We start from the raw sequence: 24,860 nt of genomic DNA on the forward strand, positions 1-24,860 counted from the left end.
ATAAAAATCACACATGATAAGTTCCGGTGATATCAGAGGCAGTGACGTCATTTAGTTTAAGACGCCATCGTTGAATAGGACATGACGGATACATATGAAAGTGTGGATAAGCTAGATGTTCGAATGTTTTAATGATTATATTAACGTGTATTGTAATGAAATAATGCAATTGAAGACAACGCAAAAATGTCTTGCTACAAATCCAAGGCTTTTAAATAGCGAGATGCTTAGTTATTTCAATTCCATTTGGCAAAATATTCAACCGAGCATTCATCCTATGGAAACAGAGAATTCATTTGAATACATGAACATTTGCAGTAAATGCTAACTACATAAATCAACCAAATCAAAATAGCTTCCATAGCAGTTAAGGACGCAAGCGGTGTCCCTTTAATAGCTGTTCCGCCAAATATATATTTGTCAATGAGACGACTGGACTGGTAATACGTCTGAAATTGCCATTTGAACCAATCGCTTAGGTGACCGAGATAATTGGAGTGCTGTTTCGTCAATACTGTTTCATTGACGATAGACACACGAAACACAGTAAATAATTAGAGAGAATTTTTCAATTAAATAATCGAAAGCTGGAATCTAAATATTTGGAGAGAATATGGATTGTATAAATGGCCCTGCTGGCATGAACGACAGCGCAATAACATACATATGTACACTGTAAACAGAGCATGTTAAAGCAACTGCTAATGCATATTTGGTTAATTAAAATCGTCCAAATAAGTTAAGAGCAAAATATAAAATTATCAAAGGATAATCATTAAATTCCTATTAATTTCTGTATACGATAATTGACTCGATCAGTCCAAGTATTTAAATCTATTAAATATATGTGCATTTAGAGAGAAAAAAAGTTCAAAATATCATTAATATGCATTATTATTAGGAATATAAATATATAACACTTTTGTTCTAGCCTTTGTCAAATATGTATGCGCCATTACAAATCGCCGGACCATCTTTATATGTCTTACCTTAGCCGTTGAGAAGACGTAAAAGAATACCTAATAACCAAAGCTTTGTTGTAGGTCTGGGGGGTTCCGGGGGTCCGGAGGTTTGAGGAGGTGGGGGGGTTCGGAATGCATCGATAGACTAAACAAATCACTTGTAATTCTAGCAAAGATTATGTTTTGAATAGTTGATTAGGAGAAAAAGACACCTATGAAGAATAACGGCTATTGAACAGCGGATAAGCTTGGGAGTACATGGAGTTAACACCGAATGATTTCTCAAATACGTCACTAGGTGGTGTTAGGTGTGAGCTCCGGGGTAACATGTTTCAGATCACCTCACATGGCCTTTCAATTAGCGTATTGATATTATATCCAAAAAAAGAAAAGATCTTTAAGTGCTGCTTTTGGTGAAATCGATGGACGTGATTAAATCAAGATTCATATTTTCAAATGATGATTAAAAAAAGAAATGAACAGTAAAACAATCTAATGATTCGTTCGTATTTCATGTGATAAATGAGGGTTATTATTTGAAATACAAATAACCCCGTGACATATAGCGGTGCTGGTGCTACGTGTTCGACCCGAACGGCAACGTGTTGATTCTGATCGTCCCGGAATTATTGTCACGCCAACCGTTCCGGATTTTACTCACGATAAGGAGCCGACGTGGCTTGAATTTTTTGAGAAGAAATGAAATTGATTCCCTCATTGCGTCGAATATCGCAAAGGACATTTCCCGATGTGTTAGCCGGAAAATTGCAGCCCCTACAGGTCGAACGTGACACTTTTTCCGATATAAATGTTATAATATTGATCGGGTCGCTTACACTTATATTTAACTATAACAAAACAGAGACTAGATCTGACGGATGTCATTTTTATATTAAAAGAATAATACGGATATCTCTCATCGCATCTAAGTCTATCAAAGCTAGACGGACCTAAATGAAAAATATGGTGGGTGATTAGGGCCAATTATTTCATTTCGCCCTTTAGCTTTGTTGCGACGATGAAGTGAAAAACGCCGTTTTGTTTTTCCAAAAAACGACGGGTTTTTTGGGGGTAATATCCGTTCTATTTTGATGGAAACCGTTTTGAACCCGAAACAAAGATTGTTGAGGGGTTATATACAAATTGTACCAAACTTTTTAACCCAGCAAAAATCTTTGATTATTCTTTCGATAAAAAAGAGAGTGTTGTCCGGTATACCTGCTGCATCTGCATGTAAAGAAAAGAAGAAACATGTAGTTTGACGATCTAGTTTATCAAATTATCATTAAAGATAAAAAAAAAAAAAAAAAAAAAATTAATNTCATTAAAAAAAAAAAAAAAAAAAAAAAAAAAAATTAATGCAAGTCTGGGTGTTTGAATATTTTATTTGCTTTCACCAACCGGATAAACTTCTTGAACTGAAAGGATTTCGTTGGTTGTTATCCGGGAATGTTTTTGAGCTCTTCAAGAGTAACACTTGAAAAATGTAACGTTTTAGTGGTCGCGTCCAGATTATTTGATTATCTTACAGCAGACGGTATAAATCAAATGTTGAATAATCGATAATGATTTATTAGCAATTGTATAGTTATCATTATTTCTTATCAATATTCTGTTACTACGTAGAAGGATCGGGACGATATCCTGAAGGTAAGAAGTGGAAATAATATAATTCATCTAATGGAAGTTTGCGTCGGTGCGTGTTTTTCCATCTACGTCAAAACACAAACACTCTATACTTGCAAGCGATGACATACCAGTAACAATACACAAGCGTCGCTTCTAATTGTTATTTTCTCAATTTTGGTGTGCATTACAAATACGCCCACATTGCAAATTAAACTGTTTTATCTATTGACAATTGACAAATTTTGATAAATTAAATCTGCTGGTTTATCACAAATATTTTCAAACAGGAAGAAAAGTCGTATCTCGCTTAATCTCGCTGATTTACGCGAGAAAGCAATGTTGTTAATGTGTACGTGAGTGGTGCCCGACCGTCCGGCTGTGCACGTGAGTGGTGCCCGACCGTCCGGCTGTGTACGTGTGATTGACGTACATTGCTTCAAGACAGTCCCGCATTTCAAGGCATGCTATTGATTTCGTCGGTTTATTTTCCAGGAAGATTTTATTAAGTCTGCCCTTACCACAGCAGGATCCAATAAACTAAGAGTTAGACGAGAGAACGTGTGCACGTGGTCATAATTTAGCATTCCCGGATGTAAATTCACCACCCTGTGTTACGTTAGTGGTTTCTGGAGCCATTACAGAATGTCGCTGTAAACTGAACGTGTGATCACTTTAAAATGTTCGGTCGCAAGTGGACGCCGTAAGAAATGGCGTTAATGGCGTGCTTTCATATCATTAGTTACATAAACCACAAGATTTAGTCATACACATATTTAAACCACTATCATTTCTCGAGACATATAAATCAACGTAAAATCTAGAGGAGAGACTGTCGCGAAAACGAAGGTCTTCGTTTCTAGATAAGATATTGTTTATTTCGTGAATTCTAATATTCGCAAATACACAATTGGAACAACAACCAAGAAAAACATGCAGTATTCGATGGAATTTAAGTATTTACGATAATAAGTAAGGACATTCAACTGACTTTGTCCAATTGTTTAATGCATTTTATGATCCTGTATCAGTCCCTTCCGGAGAAATGGTCATCTTTAGCGGACGTTCCTTCACTTATTTCGATTTCTAAAGCAATCAATCTGCGCCATAAAATCAGCTCCATTCCATAAGGTGGAGGATGATAAGAAGCGACGACGACGATGGCAATGGGTTTTTGCGCAATTTTACACCTCTCTCGATCAGTCTAATGGCAGACCATAGACAGTGTTCGTTCATGCTTGAGTCATTGTCTTGACAGTAATCCACGATGTGAACGTCTTACGTGGTGACGGCTGTCTATAAATAATAGGGATTTAAGTGTTTCGAGACGAGGGACATACGTGTTTAAAGTCTGTCCGAAGTTCATGGTGGACAAGAGATGATCACACGTCTGAAATGTCATTATATTTATCTCGGGTATTCAACCAAGTGTAGCTGTCTGCCTGGATGCCAATGTTTTTCACCAATTGATGATCAAAGTATAAGGACAATTATTTGTCGTATCCATTTAAACGTCGTTTCCGGTTCCGGTTCGAAGATGGCATTTTGTTAATTTCCCGGTGTAAACTGGCTTTAGACCATTACACCCTACGCGTTGCGGAATGGAAAGAAATCCTACTACAAAGTACGCCGGGTCATCTTTGTCCGTTATGTACTCTGACTACCTCCGGTCACCTCTTCCCGAGTTACTGCTAGCTATTTCAGGTCACTTTCACTGTGGCTACAACAGGCCACTCCTTCCCTCTATACACGGTGGCTACACCAGGCCACCCCTGCCCTCTATACACGGTGGCTATACCAGGTCACCCATTCCCTCTATACACGGTGGCTACATCAGGCCACCCCTTCCCTCTATACGCGGTGGCTATACCAGGTCACCCCTTCCCTCTATCCACTGTGGCTATCCCAGGCCTCCCCTTCCCTCTATACACGGTGGCTATACCAGGTCACCCATTCCCTCTATACACGGTGGCTACACCCGGCCACCCCTTCCCTCTATACACGGGGGCTACACCAGGCCACCCCTTCCGTCTATACACGGTGGCTATACCAGGTCACCCATTCCCTCTATACACGGTGGCTACACCTGGCCACCCCTTCCCTCTATACACGGTGTCTACACCAGGCCACCCCTTCCCTCTATACGCGGTGGCTACATCATGCCACCCCTTCCCGCTATACACTGTGGCTACACCAGGCCACCCCTTCCCTCTATAAACGGTGGCTATCCCAGGCCACCCCTTCCCCCTATACACTGTGGCTACCCCAGGCCACTCCTTCCCTCTATACACGGTGGCTACATCATGCCACCCCTTCCCTCTATACACTGTGGCTACACCAGGCCACCCCTTCCCTCTATACACGGTGTCTATCCCAGGCCACCCCTTCCCTATATACACCGTGGCTACACTATGCCACCCCTTCCCTCTATACACTGTGGCTACACCTTGCCACCCCTTCCCTTTAACACGGTGGGTACACCAGGCCACTCCTTCCCTCTATACACTGTGGCTACACCAGGCCACCCCTTCCCTCTATACACGGTGGCTACAGAATGCCACCCCTTCCCTCTATACACTGTGGCTACCCCAGGCCACCCCTTCCCTCTATACACTGTGGCTACATCAGGCCACCCCTTCCCTCTATACACGGTGGCTATACCAGGTCACCCATTCCCTCTATACACGGTGGCTACAGAATGCCACCCCTTCCCTCTATACACTGTGGCTACACCAGGCCACCCCTTCCCTCTAACACGTTGGCTACACCAGGCCACTCCTTCCCTCTATACACTGTGGCTACACCAGGCCACCTCCTCCCTCTTGATATCGTCGCTAACGTAAAACTATGATCTTTAAGACTTATAAAGTCCGTTGACCTTGGTTAGCCTGGTGACCAATATAGTTCTTTGATTGTCATTCTGCCTCAGGAAACGGTTAAAATGAACTAAAATCCTTTTGCTTCCCGTTCGTACAGTACATGACAAAGGTGACGACCCTTTCAGTGCAAGGGACCTCACATAATTGAACCGCGTCAGGAAAAGAATCGTTCAGGAAGCACGTATACTTTCATTTTTGCAAGAAGTTCTTAAACGTCTCGCAATGTGAAAAACCCCTGATTGCTGTCATTTGCTATGACATTTTGCTATGACATTTTCATCTATGATTAACTGAAATAAAAGTGTACGATGCATGCCTTTTTAAAGCAGTATTGCTAAATCAATTCATCATTGGGAAAACACATCTATATCCTATTTTTATCGATATCATTAACTAGAATATTTCGTTGCAGGTGCTCATTAAAATAGGCATTTTAATGCCTTGGTAATGTTATCACATTACGTAATAGAGTATGATTAAACTTGAACAGTTCTGGTCTTGAGTTTACTCCTTTTACCATTTACGGTGATTATAACACCGATATGACTTTATTTGAAGAAGAAAAAAGAATGATAGCTTCACCATAAATATATCAAATATTGGTATCATATTTTGACATTTTAAAATGTCATCCATGAAATAAGAAGAAGGATGATAGAAGGTTATATAAGGTCTGAACGTCAGTCTGGTTTTTTCTCTGCTATTACCAATACAGTGGGCAGGGCATGACATTTTCATGCGTTTAATGGAAATGTCAGGTTAGGAAATCAGGCACTGATCGGATACCAACTGCCCGGACGCACGTGACGGCATGAAATGACATCTCATCATTGAAAATATTTCTGTGACATTAATGAAAAAAAAACACTTTTATTTTGTCTTTTTGTACAAGGAAAGAAAAGAAATTCAATTCTAGGTGTCTGATTTAATTAGAAAGCTGTTTGATCTGAGTGTACAGGAAGTGCTAACGTAGAATGAAGTATATCTTATCTGATTTTTAGGGAAAATAGCATAATAGATGATGACGTAACGACGATGATGAGTCACATGGGGTGATGTTGCTATGGTGATGAGGGAGATGGTGGGGATATTGTTTCGATGTTGATAGGAAAACGAGGATATATTGCTATGGTGTTGGACGGCGAGGAGGCGATGCTGAGGGTAATGTTTCGAAGGCGATGGGAAAATGAGGCAATGTTGCTATGGTGATGGGGCGAATATGAGGATATTGTCTCGGTGGTGATGGGAAAATGTGGCGATGTTTCTATGACGATGAACTATAGGATGATGCCAATGAAGGTTAGGGCAATGTTATGATGATGTTAAATTGATTGTATGAAGTTACGAAGACACTTACGACGCTAGTGGAGATGTCAAGATGGATGCTGTAGGTTTTGTGGGTTATATTTCTTTCTTGCGTTACGTAATGAATTAACAAAAGGGACAAATGTGTTTGGGATATTACGACCCCGCATTATCTAGGGTAAGGGACATAAAGAGCAATGTTATATGGCAACACTTGAACTTGACTTGGTCTCGTAACATATATTCACGAACTAGTTTGTATAGATATATAAATTTCACAATTATTTTCCAAATCTCCATACAAAAGAAAATGAAAGAAAGTCGATGTTAATGCAAATACCTATTTTAATATCCAAGCGTTGCTGTCTTAATAGCGAGAATACAGATAAAACGATTTTTGTGTTATGCTATGGCGCCACCCTGAAATTTACTTTATTGGACAGATTTAAGCTGACTTTTAAAAAACTGCAAGGCTATCTCAAAGGATACATGATGTTAAATTATTCTTATAGGCGTAGGAAGCATCTAAAATGAATAAATATCGACGAACTAGATACCGACACTCTTTAGAATAAATTAACTTCTAATCAACGTTCTCTCGGTTTTTATTTGAAAACGTGCGGAGCTGCCGATCCGTGTAGGTTTTATCTTTCCGGTAAAACAGACAAACGGCCGTGCCCGGATATGGGCCCATTGGCCATATTTCTCTATTGTATCGTAAAGCCACACGATAAGGAAGCTATAGGGTTGAAGCCTCTTTAATTACTTTATAACTGACGCGGTATATAGAACGGAGAATTATTAACACATCAGGGTACATGTAGGACGTAGTAGGCCTAATGAATTCAAAATTGATCGTGAAATGTTTTACTTTTCCTGAACCATCAGAGGATTGTGTGTGCGAGAATGGAGAAAAACACTAGAAGGTTTCTCGTATATACAAGATGCTTCCCCCTAAAATTCGTTTATGATATAATCGTACCACAGTTAGGCAGGTACTTTCCGTTGACTATATAGCTAAGTTGGTTAGAGAAATAGTATGAAAAAATGAGGGCCCGTATTCATGAAACCGTTCTTATGCTCAAACATGGATTCTGTGCTCAAACCAACTTTCTTGTTACTCACTTAAATCATATCAAACGATCAAAAAGTCAGATGTAAACATTGAAAACAGTATCGGGGTTTAAGTCTTTTCAATTATTTTCCCAGTCATTGGCAAAATCAGTTTTTATTATTAATTTATATAGCGGAAACAAGAAATTAGGCTTGAGCACAATATCCATGCTTGACCATGAGAACGGTTTCATGGATAAAGGCCCCGGAGTTCGAATCCCTATCTAGCCCTGCTGATTTTTTTCATTCAGAACACTGCTGTTGATTATAGTTTGTCTCATTTTTCATAAAAGCCCCGCAAAGTTGGATTTTCTTTTCAGAAAAAACTTTAGTAATGAAGCATAAACTCGTTTCTAATGCGTAGTTGATGTTTTTGAAAAGAGATTTGAGATTTGCTGTTTTTGAAAAGAGATTTGAGATTTGCTGTTTTTTGAAAAGAGATTTGAGAGTTGCTGTTTCTGAAAACAAATTATCGTGTTGACTGAAGGTCAATGTTATCTACAAGAGTTAAAATTGAAAAATAAATGTGACATGTTTTGCACTGAGGCAGATCCTCGAGTTTTAAATGCCCATTCAGAAATAGGCAAGGCCATTTTGGGTTCTTATCAGATCTAGAGCGACAATGAATTTGACATGAATATGATATCAATTTTCTCGAATACGTAATATAAGATTGAAGCATCACATCAGAGATTAATAGCCATAGTGTTGATGTAAGGAATGTCAGGAACGTTAGCAGAAATATGGCGGTCGTTGCTGCTNGGGGGGGAGAGAGGTCGTCTGACAAATCTACGTAGACTGATTGGCACGGGGAGTTTCTGGAAAGAAATCACACCCCGCAAGAAAGTTGTTAGCAGGTTTGGAAAATGTCAAGAACAAACCACGCGTCACGCAATGGCACTTTTTGAATACACAATGCAATCTCTAACGTTCGCCCTTTTTCTGAACGCCGTGATATTGGATTGATCTATTTATCAACAAACTGCAGTCGTGGTGCGCCTGCTCTGGATTCTCGTACAAAATGCCACACTTCTGTAAACTAGTGTCCGTATATGGCATGTAGGTAGGAAAATAAAAACAGTTATGCAAATGTCAAATAGCTAAGAGAACACAGGGGCGAGGTGAAGTCGTCACTGTATTGAACAATATAAACTACGAAGTTTTTTTAAAAAGTGTTCAATGATAACATTTGTTGTCTCTATTGATTCCGCTAGAACTACCACCATGCTACGCTGTCCCCTCAAAATTCAAAGCTGCAGCTGTGTCGATTGAATAACATTCACAGAAAAACTCAAAAACTATAAGAGTTGCACAGGACTATGCTGTATCACTGGAGTAAGCGTCACGTAAAAGTAAGGTTCAAAACTGTAAATATATGTCCTGGGATTAAAAAGAACTATTTTCAGATGATATACACGATGATATTAACATTTCTGCAAGAATTAAAAAATATAAAAAAAAAGAAATAATGAAATAAATCATAAAAAAAATCAATAATAAAAAATCAATAGCAATAAAAAATATCTAGAAACAATAATAAAATAAAAAGATGACTTAAAAAATGATTATTTGATACAATTAGGTTCTGTATTTGAAACACGCTATTCCTGGCTATTCCTGTGAGGAAGACATAATACTAAGTTTGTATTTTGATCCTTCAGCACTCAATGTTATATCATCATCCACACTTGCAATGCACAAATCTAGTCATTTCAAGGATGCATTATCGGAACATGACAATGGACTATAGAATAACAAAACGCTAATATAATGGGGTCCTCTTGATCTCCTATAACTTGAATTGATGCATTGGTCTAATCTGGCAGACTGTTCAGATATCTCAAATACCCTCTATATCGAAGCGATTTATGTTTGCAAGCATTATTGATATCAAACATCATACAACAATCTCGCTAATTGAATGAAGCCGAAGAGTTATAGAACACTGTTTTAATTACAATCACGTGGGATTTCCGATTAAACTACAATTCTAGGGCTATTAATAACATAGGACCGAATAACATCCAATAATGTGTTCATCCGCGTGAAAAAAGATATACTCTTTTGAATGTTAATAACGTACTTACCTTATTCGTCAAAATTTGTAAATAAATTCTAATTGGGCGATTAATACGAAATTGAAACGATAATTGTATCGTTATTTTTCACGGACTACTTTGTTTTATATCACTACGCACATGTTATGGCTGTTTCATCACCATCCGGGACACCTTCGGCCTTTCTGACAGAAAGTAAGGAAGAGAGGCCCAAGGCGTTCCGGATGGTTTCATCAGTTGAATACTTCTATTTTTCTGCGAAAGTAAATGTGAAACCCAAATGCCAGTGACCGAAAATGAAAGAGTTTGGAGACTAATGGGCTTTTGACCGTCAGCAGAATGTGTTTGGTAGTCTCAAAATACCTATATCATATGTTTTACTATAAAATTATATGCAAATCAAATTACTGTAGCAAAAGTCTCAAATGTGTTTCGACGTTTCCTCTGTTTCCTTTTCTGTGCCTCTAACTGCATGCTACATCATTGTACGTGCACAAGTTTCACGAACTATTTGTGCCTTGACATTTTTTTCTGGCCTGCAAACAAAGTCAGCTAGCTCGACAATTTCGCTTGAATTACTCTTTTATTCTCGGTAACACATATCTAATGTAATATAAAGAACAATGGGCTGGAATGAAAGGCTATCTGCTGTATTAGTATGGTCATTATGTGTTACAACTGTTGTTGACGCGTAATTCCATCGTGCACAGTATACAGATATTGCACAAATAATTTCTGGTCTGCAAGCAATTTGTTGATAATGTTATCCCGTAGAAGCGGCGACATAAAAGATTGTAAATCACAGGACTGATGCTTAAATATGTAGTAAAATACCACCATCCGTCCCGTGGAGACTAGCTCACCAGAAGTCATTTCCTGAAAATGCATTAAATATATCACATTCGATTTTTTTGTGTATTTCATTATTCGCAGCCTACGGTTTAAATCTACCAAATACGGTAACAATATCACTGGTCATTATTGGGTCCGATATACTGACCACTCGTACCAGCCCTAGCGGACAAGGTCAGCACTCAGACCGCAGTGGTCAACAATTTCATCAATTTGTCCAAGGCTCAAAGACTTTCCTCCGGAAAAGCGCCAATCGGCCATTAAATGACAGACTATTTATCAGGAACGTCCAATGTCTACCGCTCACCCTCCCCTCTCACACTTCAACTGATGATTGCTGTAACCTCCATTTATCTTCCGATTCATTGATCCCTGGTCATTCAAGTATTAAGCCCGCTGTACGCCTGCAGACCACTTCGTTACTTCGGTGCTTTTGTTGGCTTAGACACAATTGCCACATTAGTGGAACGTTCTGTTAATTACAATTTTTCCACAAGTTGGTGACGTCACATCTTTTGAAGATTCAGAGAGACAATCACCTCATTAGCTAACGTTGTGTTCACTGTTGTCCATTACATATGTAATTTCACCTCATTAGCTAACATTATGTTCACTGTTTCCCATTACATAAGTAATCATTGCATTGAAAATAATAACGTCTGCCTGCATTGCAAACATTAAAATGCTTAGCCGTAATGTACAGAACATTTTTAGAGCGTTTGACCAGTTGTTGGTAGGCGGGTGTTGTGTCGAGCCTTTAAAACTATAGTCAACTCCAACAACCAAGGTGGAGTATAAAATGGTCTGGGGTGGATGTTGCGGTATCTGTGCTGTAGCATTCAAGTGAGGTGGCACTATAAAAGATGCCGTTGGAAGCACGGTCCCACTACAAAATAGAACACAATACATCTCCAGCACACACGCAGGCATATACACATAGGGAGATATTAGCAAGGTGGCATAGGACTAGTAGTTAGCGCCTGATAAGGCAGCTCCTGCGAATTCCTCAAAATTGAATTAGTTATTGTATATGATAATTGTATTAATTGTATATCTATGTACTGTAAAGCGCTTTAGAGTGGCTTATGTTAGCTAGATAGGGCGCTATATCAAATGTTGTATATTATTAATCCAATAGTTTTCTTTAAGAGTTTGCTAGAGACTCGTATACCGTCATCATGTCATGTTTACATATCAAATTGTATAAAGTGTTGACCCCTGTACAATATAATCCCAGTAACTAATTCAAATTGTTTTACTTAGACAATCAAATAGAAGGCACAAAACCATCATTCTTGGGAAGTCCGTAGGTGTTTACTGAGTTTGCCATTATGACGGCGTAAAGGTTAAAACGTCATAATCAAGAGCACGCGACCTATTGTCTTATCGATTGGGTATTGAATGAAATGAACGCCGCGTGCTTCATTGAGGCGGTGTCAACTGCAGACGTAAAAATAATCATTTCCACTTTTTAAACATTCATAGGAAAAATCTCATACATATTTCCTCAAATTAGTAGTTTGTAAAGAACGACTGTTACAGAGCTGTTCCTCCTATTACGAGTTTGCATACTATATACATATAGCAATATCTATCTTTTTCAGTTGACTAAGACTCACAATGAAACTTGGTTTTGTGTTTGATGTAAATGGGTCCTGCTCTTAATTCATCCGTTATTACACTGGTAAAAAATCAATAGGAATGGCTGTTCCATCCGATTCGTATTTCACTATAGGGCGAGTTTCAAACATGTATTTACAAGAAAGAGAATATGTGGAAAGATATGGAAATGAAACGGTGCTAATTACTAAAAAGAATATGGAATTGAATATAAATGTGGAAGCTTGAAGTGCCTGATGATTTTTCACAATCTACATATTGTTGGTTAAGGAAGACTCACTTCCTTCCATCATAACAGTGCAAGCAACCGCGTTCACATGCAATTCCAGCGAGATTTTCTGCAGTGAATATCAAGGCTATTAAATCTCCAATACGAGACCAACCTCAAAGTGGAAAGCACCCTAAAACATGCAACGCTCATAGCTTGGGATTACTTTGTGTTTGCCGATTCAACACCAAATTTAAAAAGGAAAAACGAAGTCGGTCCCCGGCTATCGTTGCTACTTGGCACATCAATCATTCCCGATTTCCTAATTGTCCGTCCCCGGCCTTTCCTTATTGAACAAGAATTCGAAAGAGGAAATGAACATTTCTGCTACAAACTTAAAGTGTAACAGTCTTAATCCAATTTCCTCTTCTATTCACATCCTCGAACTCCTTTATACCATGCAATGAACATGAAAGCACTATGAGTGCTGCTTCATTAGCCCGACTTACATCGCTGTATTTAATGATCGGGATATTCAAGGTAGAGTCATCACAGAGATCGGTTCTTCAGATGTATAGGCATTTGAATTGAGAAAAAACCATTGAGCAAGAAAACTAATTATGAAAATATTGAAACTTGCAATGACATCACTTGTGTAATTATTGAATTTGAGTAAGAAGACCCTAGATCAACACGTAAATCATACAGGATGTTATGTAAATATATGGTTACAAAACATTCAACTAATCATTTTGACAGGTTCACATTTTATTTGTTAATGTCCCAGTTAAACAGGAAGTGACGTACATTTTTTTGTATATACACATTTCCAAAGCGACCATGTCAAGGACTTTCTCAGAGGTGAAGCGCATCACTTTTTCTAAGTGGCCTAATGCTACTAGTGGTTTTTTTTACGTTTTGGGTTGCTAGAGGACGTTTCTCCTCTCATTTTCCTCATATCCTTCTAATTTTTCCGCCCGCGCTTTGATTTTCTTGACCCTCTGCAATCCATTTCGTCAGTTGATATTTTTTACTTTCTCCCTGAATAGCAGCAGCAGCGGTTTCGACGACCCAGAACAGCTCATCTTCTTTTCTCAATTTCAGACGAGCAGACAAACCCTGCCTCAAACCCCAACTCACCCTTTATTAGTTGCTATGAACTTCCGTTGTACTTGAAGACCAGTACGTTACCTCATGTTTTGTTTTTCTTACTTTAACCATACTTTATTCGTTTTCCAAGTACATGTTAACGCCTGGTACTGGTATTCTATTGATGCCATTCATAAGGTTGACGCTTGCTGCGGGCACCTGGCAATCAAGCCAGTTTTATAAAAAATATTCTGACAGTGATGCATTTTCATTGTTCTGTTTTTATATGCATCCAATTTGTCTGCTTCACAGTCTGTCTGTCTCTACAAACGGCACGAATCATTTCGGATTGGCGCTTCATAAAATTGTGCAGGCACCGACCGGACACAGCCAAGAGGTCGGTTTGACATGGAAACGGCATTGCCTGTACATTAGAACCATAATCAAGTTTACTCTTCACTAAATCAATAATACCCACATGAACATTGGTTTACTGGTTGTATTTCTATGATTATTATTATCCTCTCAATTTCTGTCACGTGTTTGCCTATGCCTGTTCATTGATATCAAGTGTAAGTGATATTTTCCCTAACATACATCTGTCTCGATGGCAGCATTATATTGCCACTTCAACTAAAGCGAAACCCCGACAGCATAAACAAAATAAATGGTTATAGTTCCAGATACAAATGAAACCAAACTTGCTTTTAATAAAAATGTATCTATCAAGGTTAGAGAATATTTTGGTACTTTCTTAGCGCCAAAAAAGCATTTGTTTGTACTCCATCTTGAGAAAAAAGAATTCTGGCCTTAATACTTATCAGTCTCAATGTCGCCATCAAGAAGAAGCATTCTATTTATATCACGTTGTCTAGAATACATTCTAAACAATACGTCAATAAACAATATTTAAGTTAGTAAAACGTTCAAGTTGGTTCTGGATGATGACGCTGTTCGAATGACATCAGGAGAACAAACATAGTAGATGCCATCACAATGACCATAAAAGTGTTTTGAACATCCCTAACAGAGAAAGCAACTCAAGTTTTCAGTTACAAACTGTATTTTTTTTATGTTTGTTTGAATTTTAATACCATTATGTAAGCGTAGGCACTCTAAATTGAATCTTTCAAAGTTATTAGGATATAAATAAACGGCTGGAAGAAAGTGATTTTGAAAGAACAGAATTTCATTTTTCAAGAATTGCGCATATAAGCATCTCTGGAACAGTGGTGTCGAAATTGTGCCGTAATAAATGTTTATCATGAAACGAAGCACGACCGCGTAAAAACGTATCTGCTCTTAGCGGTATCAAACTATACTTACAGTATCAGTTCTATGTAATTGACATTTACCTTTGTTAAAAGGTTGTTAACAACATTTATGAAGACAGATTTATTGTAGCTATGCTTTATTTATTAGGACAAATCTAATTTCAATACTCAAGAGAAAAACAGATCGAGAATATTTCAACGTAGTATACACTAATCTGATGGCAAATACATGACGTCGAAACAATTTTCTGAGTATTATTTCACATTCACTCTACATATTCGTATATACTTACGGACATTTTGTCGATTGTGCAATAAGATTTTTTTACATTTATATTTTTGCAATGTTTAAAATTTATATCTGTGTGTAAGGGTGCTATTCCGTTTGATTTTATACTCTGAACTAATCACAATTAAATGTCACAAGCGGTCTTGCTGTAGAATGTAGTCAACAGCAAGTGTCAATAGTCAGATACCGAAGAAAAAATAGTTCAAGCGAGAACACCTCAATATCTGTGTTTCTTCATATTGAGCAGCATTTGACATTTAGAGACTCACACAACTAAGTCAGCCAATCAGCAAGTATTTCATATGATTGTAATCCCTACCTAAAATTAAGTCCAGTTAAATACAGTGTCACTGAGTATTTTAGTTATGTAATTGTTGACAGATGTTTTATTGAATGAAATAAACAGATACTTAACTTTGATTTTTTTTTATAGATTTAGTAGATTTTAATATGTGATGGCGGATTTATATGGGATCAAAGGTCAGGGGGGTGTTCGCGTCGCACTTCACTGGTTTGGCTTGTAAACTTCCGGTTGTCAAAAGCCGAAGCATGTAGCGCTCTTTTACATGTATGCCGTTAAACCTGTCAAAAATGCATTTTGAAGTCTTTTCCAGGCCTTAGCTATAAATCTATTTGCTCCTAAGCTTAGTAAAACCATATTGTAAATTATTTAGTTGTTTGAGTCCTTTAAGAGAATATTATTGTGGTGTGCGATTGTTGATTTCACTGATACACCCTCCCTCCTTCGTGTATTAACTGACGTTTTAACACACGTCTCGTACATCAAACAGTGGCGTTACATGTTTAAATAATTCTTTTTAAAGATCAAACAGTTTATCAGTGCAGACAACAAAGAGAAGCGCCAGGGGAGTTCACTCTTCTCAAAGCATGAACATCTCTCACAGGGTGTATAGTCTACAGATATTTACTGTGTATTAATATCATTTACATTCTCACTGAAGTAAAGAAATTAATAACAAAGATATGTTAAGCATGAAAGGTAGAGATACGTTCACTGATATATATTTACATATTATCTACATTTGTTTACATCCCAAGGTTTTTAATAACGATCAAAACATAGTCTGAAATTGTTTTAATCGTTATTAAAATTAAAAGCTAAATATGTTAGTAATCAACAAAACAAATTGTAATACCTTTAAATCTTATCAATTTCCATTCTACATTTCGATATGGTAATTGGTAACATGATCACATTGTAATGTACTGATTTATGTATATGGTAATGATTGATGTAATTTTGGTCCAGTATATGATAAATAAATACTCTTCTCGAACAGTATTAGAGATGACGTTGCTCCTGACAGGTATTGGACAGTTTCCGCGTGCTGTTGAAGTTAAGCGTCCGACATATACGTAGAACTGGTACGGATCTGGTCGCCAATATGAATCAGAGCATTATTATCCATGTGTCAATACAGTAATATAGAGTGTGGTATTCGATCGTTTGTTTAGATAGCTACCTAAACAGAAACTGCAGCCATCTGATCACTTTTATCTGATCAATAACATGGTTGACCGGATTTAGTATCCACCTGGGTAATATTTCATTTTCCCTGTAATAGAATGACGTCAATGCTATACCAGACACCTTATACAGCAATCTTTATTAGGGCTTAACATCTTACCCTGTGATTCTCCCAATACTCTTAATCATTAATAAGCATTTCAACAGAAACAAAACATTTTACAAAGTCAGATTGTCAACCGACATAGTTTGTTTGATGACAAAACGTTCATTGGATTTTGCGAGACAAAATGTATATTTAGAAATATTAAATGACACAATTTTTTTCCTAATGTCCTCATTGGTTGAAACATAGTCATGTGGAGGTCGGTACATTGTGATACTTACTCGGCGTATCTATTTTTAGAAGTATAAGGTTAATATTGACAACACTTCAACTGTAACGTTTCACCTCTCTGCCAAATGCAGTCCTTTTTTGTTGACGAGGTCCCACCAAAATTTCTTTTCTAAAATAACAATGAAAGTCTGTTATTTCTGTGAATATGGGATTAAATTGGCTTCGCCTTCGTCAGTAACGCTCAAATTCTCGAGTTCATAAAATATATATATATTTACCTCAACAAAGGTTAATACGCTTGGATAAATGTATGATTTTCACAGGTGATTTTTTCACCGAATTTTAGGTTGATAGAATCAATAAAACAATGAGCATATACAATTTAAAAATACAAAACGAGAAGAATCTATCTAACAATTTATTACCTCGATGCAGAGAGCTTGGTGCATTCACGTATATTTGACGCTTATTCAATATTTTGCTATTCCATTTCATTTATCAACCGATGCGCTAGGCTGGTGTTATTTATATAGTGACTGAAGCACAGAAATAGTCTATTTTGACTATTTCCAGACGTTCGTATATTGCATGGAAAACAGGCATAGCTTACAGCAGAAAAAGATCTTTAATTAGATCCGAGCGAAATTTGCAAAGGTACATAGTTGCCATGAATTTAATCTTGTTGACAGTGACGCAATTCAATTAAAACTTGGAACTCATCTTCGCTTCGGACGAAATCATACATGTAGGCTGATTGGATTTTTGTTTGTGGTTTAAAAGCAGTTTTGCGTTGCAAAACCGAAAATATTTATGTGGGTACCCCCGCGTTTTTTTTTGTTTTTTTTTTGTACCCGCTGCTATTACAGAAAACAGCGACAATAACCTAAATCGGTCTGTGGCGGACTCTAGCATGTTCTGTGGCGGACTCTAGCATGGTCTGTGGCGGACTCTAGCATGTTCTGTTGCGGACTCTAGCATGTTCTGTTGCGGACTCTAGCATGTTCTGTTGCGGACTCTAGCATGTTCTGTGGCGGACCCTAGCATGTTCTGTGGCGGACTCTAGCATGGTCTGTGGCGGACTCTAGCATGTTCTGTTGAGGACTCTAGCATGTTCTGTGGCGGACTCTAGCGTGTTCTGTGGCGGACTCTAGCATGTTCTGCGGCGGACTCTAGCATGTTCTGTGGCGGGCTCTAGCATGTTCTGTGGCGGACTCTAGCGTGTTCTGTGGCGGACTCTATCATGTTCTGTGGCGGACTCTAGCATGTTCCCACCGTAGTCTATTGTATAACTACTGTTCTGTGGCGGACTCTAGCATGTTCTGGGGCGGACTCTATCATGTTCTGTGGCGGACTCTAGCATGTTCTTTGGCGGTCTCTAGCATGTTCTGTGGCGGACTCTATCATGTTCTGTGGCGGACTCTATCATGCTCTGTGGCGGACTCTAGCATGTTCTGTGGCGGTCTCTAGCATGTTCTGTGGCGGACTCTATCATGTTCTGTGGCGGGCTCTAGCATGTTCTGTTGCGGACTCTAGCATGTTCTTTGGCGGACTCTAGCATGTTCTGTGTCGGACTCTATCATGTTCTGTGGCGGACTCTAGCATGGTCTGTGGCGGACTCTAGCATGTTCTGTGACGGACTCTAGCATGTTCTGTGGCGCACTCTGGCATGTTCTGTGGCGGACTCTAGCATGTTCTTTGGCGGTCTCTAGCATGTTCTGTGGCGGACTCTAGCGTGTTCTGTGGCGGACTCTAGCATGTTCTGTGACGGACTCTAGCATGTTCTGTGGCGGACTCTAACATGTTCTGTGGCGGGCTCTATCATGTTCTGTGGCGGACTCTATCGTGTTCTGTGGCGGACTCTAGCATGTTCTGTTGCGGACTCTAGCATGTTCTGTGGCGGGCTCTAGCATGTTCTGTTGCGGACTCTAGCATGTTCTGTTGCGGACTCTAGCATGTTCTGTGGCGGACCCTAGCATGTTCTGTGGCGGACTCTAGCATCTTCTGTGGCGGACTCTAGCATGTTCTGTGACGGACTCTAGCATGTTCTGTGGCGGACTGTAGCATGTTCTGTGGCGGACTCTAGCATGGTCTGTGGCGGACTCTAGCATGTTCTGTTGCGGACTCTAGCATGTTCTTTGGCGGACTCTAGCATGTTCTGTGTCGGACTCTATCATGTTCTGTGGCGGACTCTAGCATGTTCTTTGGCGGTCTCTAGCATGTTCTGTGGCGGACTGTGGCGGGATCTAGCATGTTCTGTGGCGGACTCTAGCATCTTCTGTGGCGGACTCTAGCATGTTCTGTGACGGACTCTAGCATGTTCTGTGGCGGACTCTAGCGTGTTCTGTGGCGGACTCTATCATGTTCTGTGGCGGGCTCTAGCATGTTCTGTTGCGGACTCTAGCATGTTCTTTGGCGGACTCTAGCATGATATGTGGCGGACTCTAGCATGTTCTGTGGCGGACTCTAGCATGTTCCCACCGTAGTCTATTGTATAACTACGTGAAGTAACAAATAACTAAACAATTACTTTTCACTACATTTGCAAATTTTCAAACTGTACCTCTGGGATGTAAAATAAAATGAAGTCGGTCGCTGGCTCTTTCAATGTTCACGCCGAGTACCGAAATTGTTATATTGTGTAGGTTTTTACCATTCCCGGACCTGATCACATCTATAATATATCCGACCAATCAATCTTAACAAACATATCATCGATAAATCAAAAAGTCATATATATTCAAATGAGTCTTTACAACTGGTTGTTTTATAGATGCACCGGTTTATAGCAATGAGCTGGACGTGTGTTAATGCGCCGTGTTCGTTTACAGCCGGAATGTTATCAACACTTTTGTATAGCGTAGACATGTTTAACGATTCCCTGTAACGTGACTTCAAATACCAATTAAACTCATGTCGGGCATTAATTCTGATCCTGCAGCTTAAACCATCAACCGTAGAGATTGGCGTTATGTTCGTGTTAATTGAAAAAAAGGCCATATCTGATCAAATCATGCTGTGTAATCACGCAAAAGGGGAAATATAATACCTTAACAGCAACAATGAGTACCCTTTGAATGTTGCAGCAGAGTGAAGTCTTTTATGCGGTTTCATTTGGTGATTCGTAGATTGTGATTATTGAAATTTCAATCCAACTCCAATTATTGTAAAGTTATTTTCGTGAATAAATATTTCATTGTTCTTTTAAAGACACGATCATTTGAATTCGCAAAAAGACAAAAAGCACACCGGAGAACACTGCTAGTTTTTTGCCAAAAATGACACAAATGACACCAGACATTTATTGTTGTAATAGAGCATTTATTCAAATGTCAAAGGCTAATAGCATTAAGCAAAATGCCAAAAACCATGTTTTGGATTGTAATTAAAATTGGAGGAAGTAAGGGGTGGAGGTGGGCATATAAAACAATGAAAAATTGCGGACGAAAAACCGGTGAATGGTTCAGAAAATGGCGATTGACGTCACGTGACTTCGTATTCCAACATAGTCACATGACACACTGCTGAAAGTATCAAGGGAGATAACCGAATTATAATTAGATTACATATCCACCTCCAACCAAAACATTGAATACAAGCACATAAGTAAACATGTTGAAATTTGAAAACAGAAGTTATAAATTACTTTATGTGAACATAAATACAATTATTTTACCGTCGCTTCATTTGAATCTAAACAAAAAATCGTTGCCTTTGAATGGAGCGAATATTGTTATGATTGGTCAATACCAAAAAGTGATATCTTCACACTGTGAAAAAATCACTTTTGATAAATGTGACAGTGTGAAAGATATCAGTTTTATCAAGTTGATAGAATCAGATATTTCACTGGCAAAAATGTAATAAAATACAATACAATAAAAAAAATATTTTCTATAGTTAGAACACAGCTACTTTGTCACCAGTAATCCACTAGCCTTGCCGTGCTACAGTTATATCCAAAACAAGATTAAGGAGAGGCTACTGTTACGTATTAAACTCTCCAGTGTTTCCTCTGCGAGAAGACAGGGATCCTTAAGTGCTGACCGAGAAACGTGCGCTGACACATTACTATTGATCATGCTACCTACAAACAATTACTCTGTCTATGACCGACGGTCAGAATCGCTGTCCCGTAAAACACTACTGGTTTACGCTGTCCCAGAGTGAGTTAGTCAAAAGCTCAATTGGTTGTGGTGATCGTGCCAAGACGTGGAGGCTTTCCACGTGATGTACCTATATGCTACGAAGCAAACGTTAACCTTTCAAAATGTGTCTATCTGTACCATTCCTCAGGTAAAGTTTCAGCGAAAATAAAAATAATGTCAATCTGCAATCGTCTACAACAAATACCACCGATACATCAGAAGATATGAAAATGGTACCGGTTAGGACTTCCGGTTTAACAGAGGCTATTCTGGTAAAAGACTTTGTCTGGTTTTAAAATTGAATTCCAATGAAGCATAATATCTACTTTCCAAAGCAAGTTCCTCTATGAACACTCCAATAAGAAATTGTATTCATAGGGAGAGGGACACAATTGGATCGGCGTCAATTCGAATCTTCTCCTCTCGCCTCAAATAACATGTGACAACCACTAGAAGCAAACGTTTTGTGGACGTTAGGCTGTTCCAGGAATCTCGTTTGCACTGACTACATAGACACTTCAATATCGGATATAAAAGGGAATATCTGTATTTCGATAAAAAAATATATATGATTTTATCAGTGCAGTATGTAACGAGTTTGTACACGACATGTTCTTATAATCATAAAACCTAGTATGAACACATTCAATGAAATTTCTTGGTTCATAAATCTCTAAAATTACAATTTTATGTTTGGAGTTGGTAGCGTTTATGATCAATCATATTTGTTAATGTTTACCGATCACGAGAAAACGTGGGATATTTCGTGTAATATTTGTTATTATTACCAATTTACTTTCATGGGCGCTTCAGTATCTGCGTCAAAAGCAGTGATATAAACACACACCGACGTACATACGTCATAGAATAACCATGCACCGTACTGCATAAATCGACAAGCGGATTATATTTAAGGATACTGTAAATCATTTAATTTTCGCGTATAAATGTTCTCGGGATATATTCGTGATGATTGTAAATATTACAAATCTCCGCTTATGGATAGCCAAACTCATCTTGTTTTTGTCTAATTGTGATCTAAATATTATTATCAACATGTTTGAATTCGAGATGTCTCCACTTGCGAATTCAAGTAAAATATTTGTCTCGCGATATTAAAGTGACTTGCAGGAGATTGAATAATGCTCAGCAAAAACACCCAGACGATACAATATTTGGCATATTTTAACACTGTTGTTACTGCAATTCACATCCTGAGGCAAATGTCATTAATTTACTTATCGACAAATGAAATTATTCATTGATATATTGATTAATTTATTCATTAATTCCTTGTCTGTATCTATTGACTGTATAGCACTTTTTGTATTGTAATTGATTGTCATCTCTTCCACCATCACTGATCATTTCGTGAATATATTTTATGGGTAAAGATTGGTTGTCAATATCATGAATTAAAACTGACCTTCTTACACTCACAGGATCCCAGGTACAATGACGAGGTGGACCGAATCACAGGCTACGTCACAGAGTCAATTATCTGCATGCCTATTCGGAACTCGGACAACGAAATTGTGGGCGTGGCCCAGGTTGTCAACAAGACGGGTTCATGTGAAGGTTTCAGCGAGGACGATGAAAAGGTAAGGCTTGCTTTGTTGACAACAAAACGGGGTCGTATAAATATTTCAGCAAGGACAATGAAAACATATTCACTCATTCACCCCTGAAATTTCATAATGAAATATTTCAACCTATGAATTGGAACAGTTCAAATGTATCTGCGGGGGTTAATGAATTAGACAACGGCCAGATTCTGTTGTGATACCAACTTAGAAAATACATAAAGAAAAGAGCCGGCTCTTATTTTCTATTTTTTAGATAGTTGATATGAGTCTCCAATATAATACCAGCTTTTAAAATGTTTGTTGTCCATCATTCAATTTATTTCACTATCAAATGACTATCATCACAGTTTTATAGCTTTTCAATGTAACTTGTATCCTCGTGTTTTCAAATATTATTTTCAGGAAAATTTAATTCGAAACTGTGGATTTTATTTGGCTGCTGGATTTTGTTTTATTATGGAACATTAAAACTGAAATTGAAACTATCGTCTGTTCTGTGTTATGGCTTAACACTCAGGTATCTGAGCTATTCCTCCCAAATACGACTATCATAAATTTTCACCAGTAACTATCATATCTCTCACAGAAGATTTATCTCACTTTTGTAATTGCTCAGTAGCAAATGAAGTAACATTTTATTATATGATTACCCTTTAAAATGCTTTGTGTTTTGTGATTTTTTATGACATTATTTTCAATTACAGTTCTTGTCAAATCAATTATTAGCTGTTTTAAATATCATTAATGGTGTGGTGTTTTGAAGGAGAACATCAATTTTGTGTGTGAAGTTAGAAACAAACTGAAAGGTCGTTTGCAAAGACTTTGATGCATTGAATTGTGAATTCTTAGGTTAGATTTAGCGTATCCCAGTTGAAGCAGTTGAGATGGATCAGAACAATTCTAGTATAAACGAACGAATTGTGACCGGAAATGTGTCGACCTAATAGACAGGGTTTTAAATGAACAGTTTCTGAGTTGTTTTTTAGATAATGCTTTATTAACTCACATATTGGTCGAACTCTTGAACCGGATACGCGAAAGGGGCATTGTTGTGTGATATAATTGTTATGCTGTGCATCTGTGTTTTTGTATTTTACATCCGGCTATTTAGTAATTGGCAAAGAGTATGCATCTAGTAGCGACATGTTATTATTGTTATTGTTGTTATTGTTGTTATTATTGTCAATATTGTTTTTTATTGTTATTATTGTTATTATTGATATTATTGAAAAAATGACAACAATTTCCTTCCAAAGACATCATTAACAGTTTAACGACAGCATCAACAGCATTGTGGATATATGTAAGTCGTTCTTAATGAAACACATGGCCTCTTGACCATAAAACGCCACCAACAAAACAATACATCCACATGTCAACTTCCATTTGAAGACATCACGTAAAAGAATTAACGTGACATGTTTCTAAAGCTGTCCTACTTAAGTAAACAGGTTCACATAATTTGCTATTAATGTAAACAAAAAATGTCATTATTTTTAAAATCAACAAAAGTAAAACCATGATATAATATTGTGCACCTTATTAGCCCTTCCTTATAAAACCTTAAATGATGCTAAGACGTCAAACCCCAGACACACAAACAAATTATTTCGTAATTGATACTTGGCAAATTGCCATCGCATCGGGTATAATTATCCAGATAAACAGGCAGTGCTGTTAGGAAATGCCATCAGACAATGTATAATGAAGGAGAACGCTACAAGTAAAAGGGTATTCATTTCACTCACAGGCCACCATTAGCTTTTATAAAACAAAAATCTTTTCCTAACCATTCTCTGGTTATTGAGAGTAATCCTGACAGATCTAGCGCGAGAGTGGTTGTCGAGACTTCGGGTGTAAATAGTAAACATTCCTTATCCTGGTGTAAGCATTGTTTACGTCCAGAACTGACTCTAAATCACACAAACACACGCAACATTCTTGATATAAACGAAATGCAGAATAAAAAAGCAAGATGTATCTCATGTCTTATATGGTGTTTTATAGGACTCCATTTCCCACTGTTTTA

The 24,860-nt window shown here is 38.0% G+C and overlaps 1 protein-coding gene across 2 annotated transcripts in view; it reads left to right on the top strand.

Moving 5' to 3' along the window:
* LOC110452749 (dual 3',5'-cyclic-AMP and -GMP phosphodiesterase 11A-like) overlaps positions 1 to 24,860 on the top strand; it is a 124,588-nt gene that overhangs the window by 51,526 nt on the left and 48,202 nt on the right. For both annotated transcript variants that reach the window (XM_021501409.1, XM_021501410.1), the window contains exon 2: positions 22,688 to 22,846. In XM_021501409.1, the coding sequence (XP_021357084.1) occupies positions 22,688 to 22,846 (159 nt within the window). The remainder of the gene's footprint in view (positions 1 to 22,687; positions 22,847 to 24,860) is intronic.

The sequence above is a fragment of the Mizuhopecten yessoensis genome, unplaced genomic scaffold (genome assembly GCF_002113885.1).
Source record: "Mizuhopecten yessoensis strain PY_sf001 unplaced genomic scaffold, ASM211388v2 scaffold6863, whole genome shotgun sequence".
In the NCBI taxonomy this organism is placed as follows: Eukaryota; Metazoa; Mollusca; class Bivalvia; order Pectinida; family Pectinidae; genus Mizuhopecten; species Mizuhopecten yessoensis.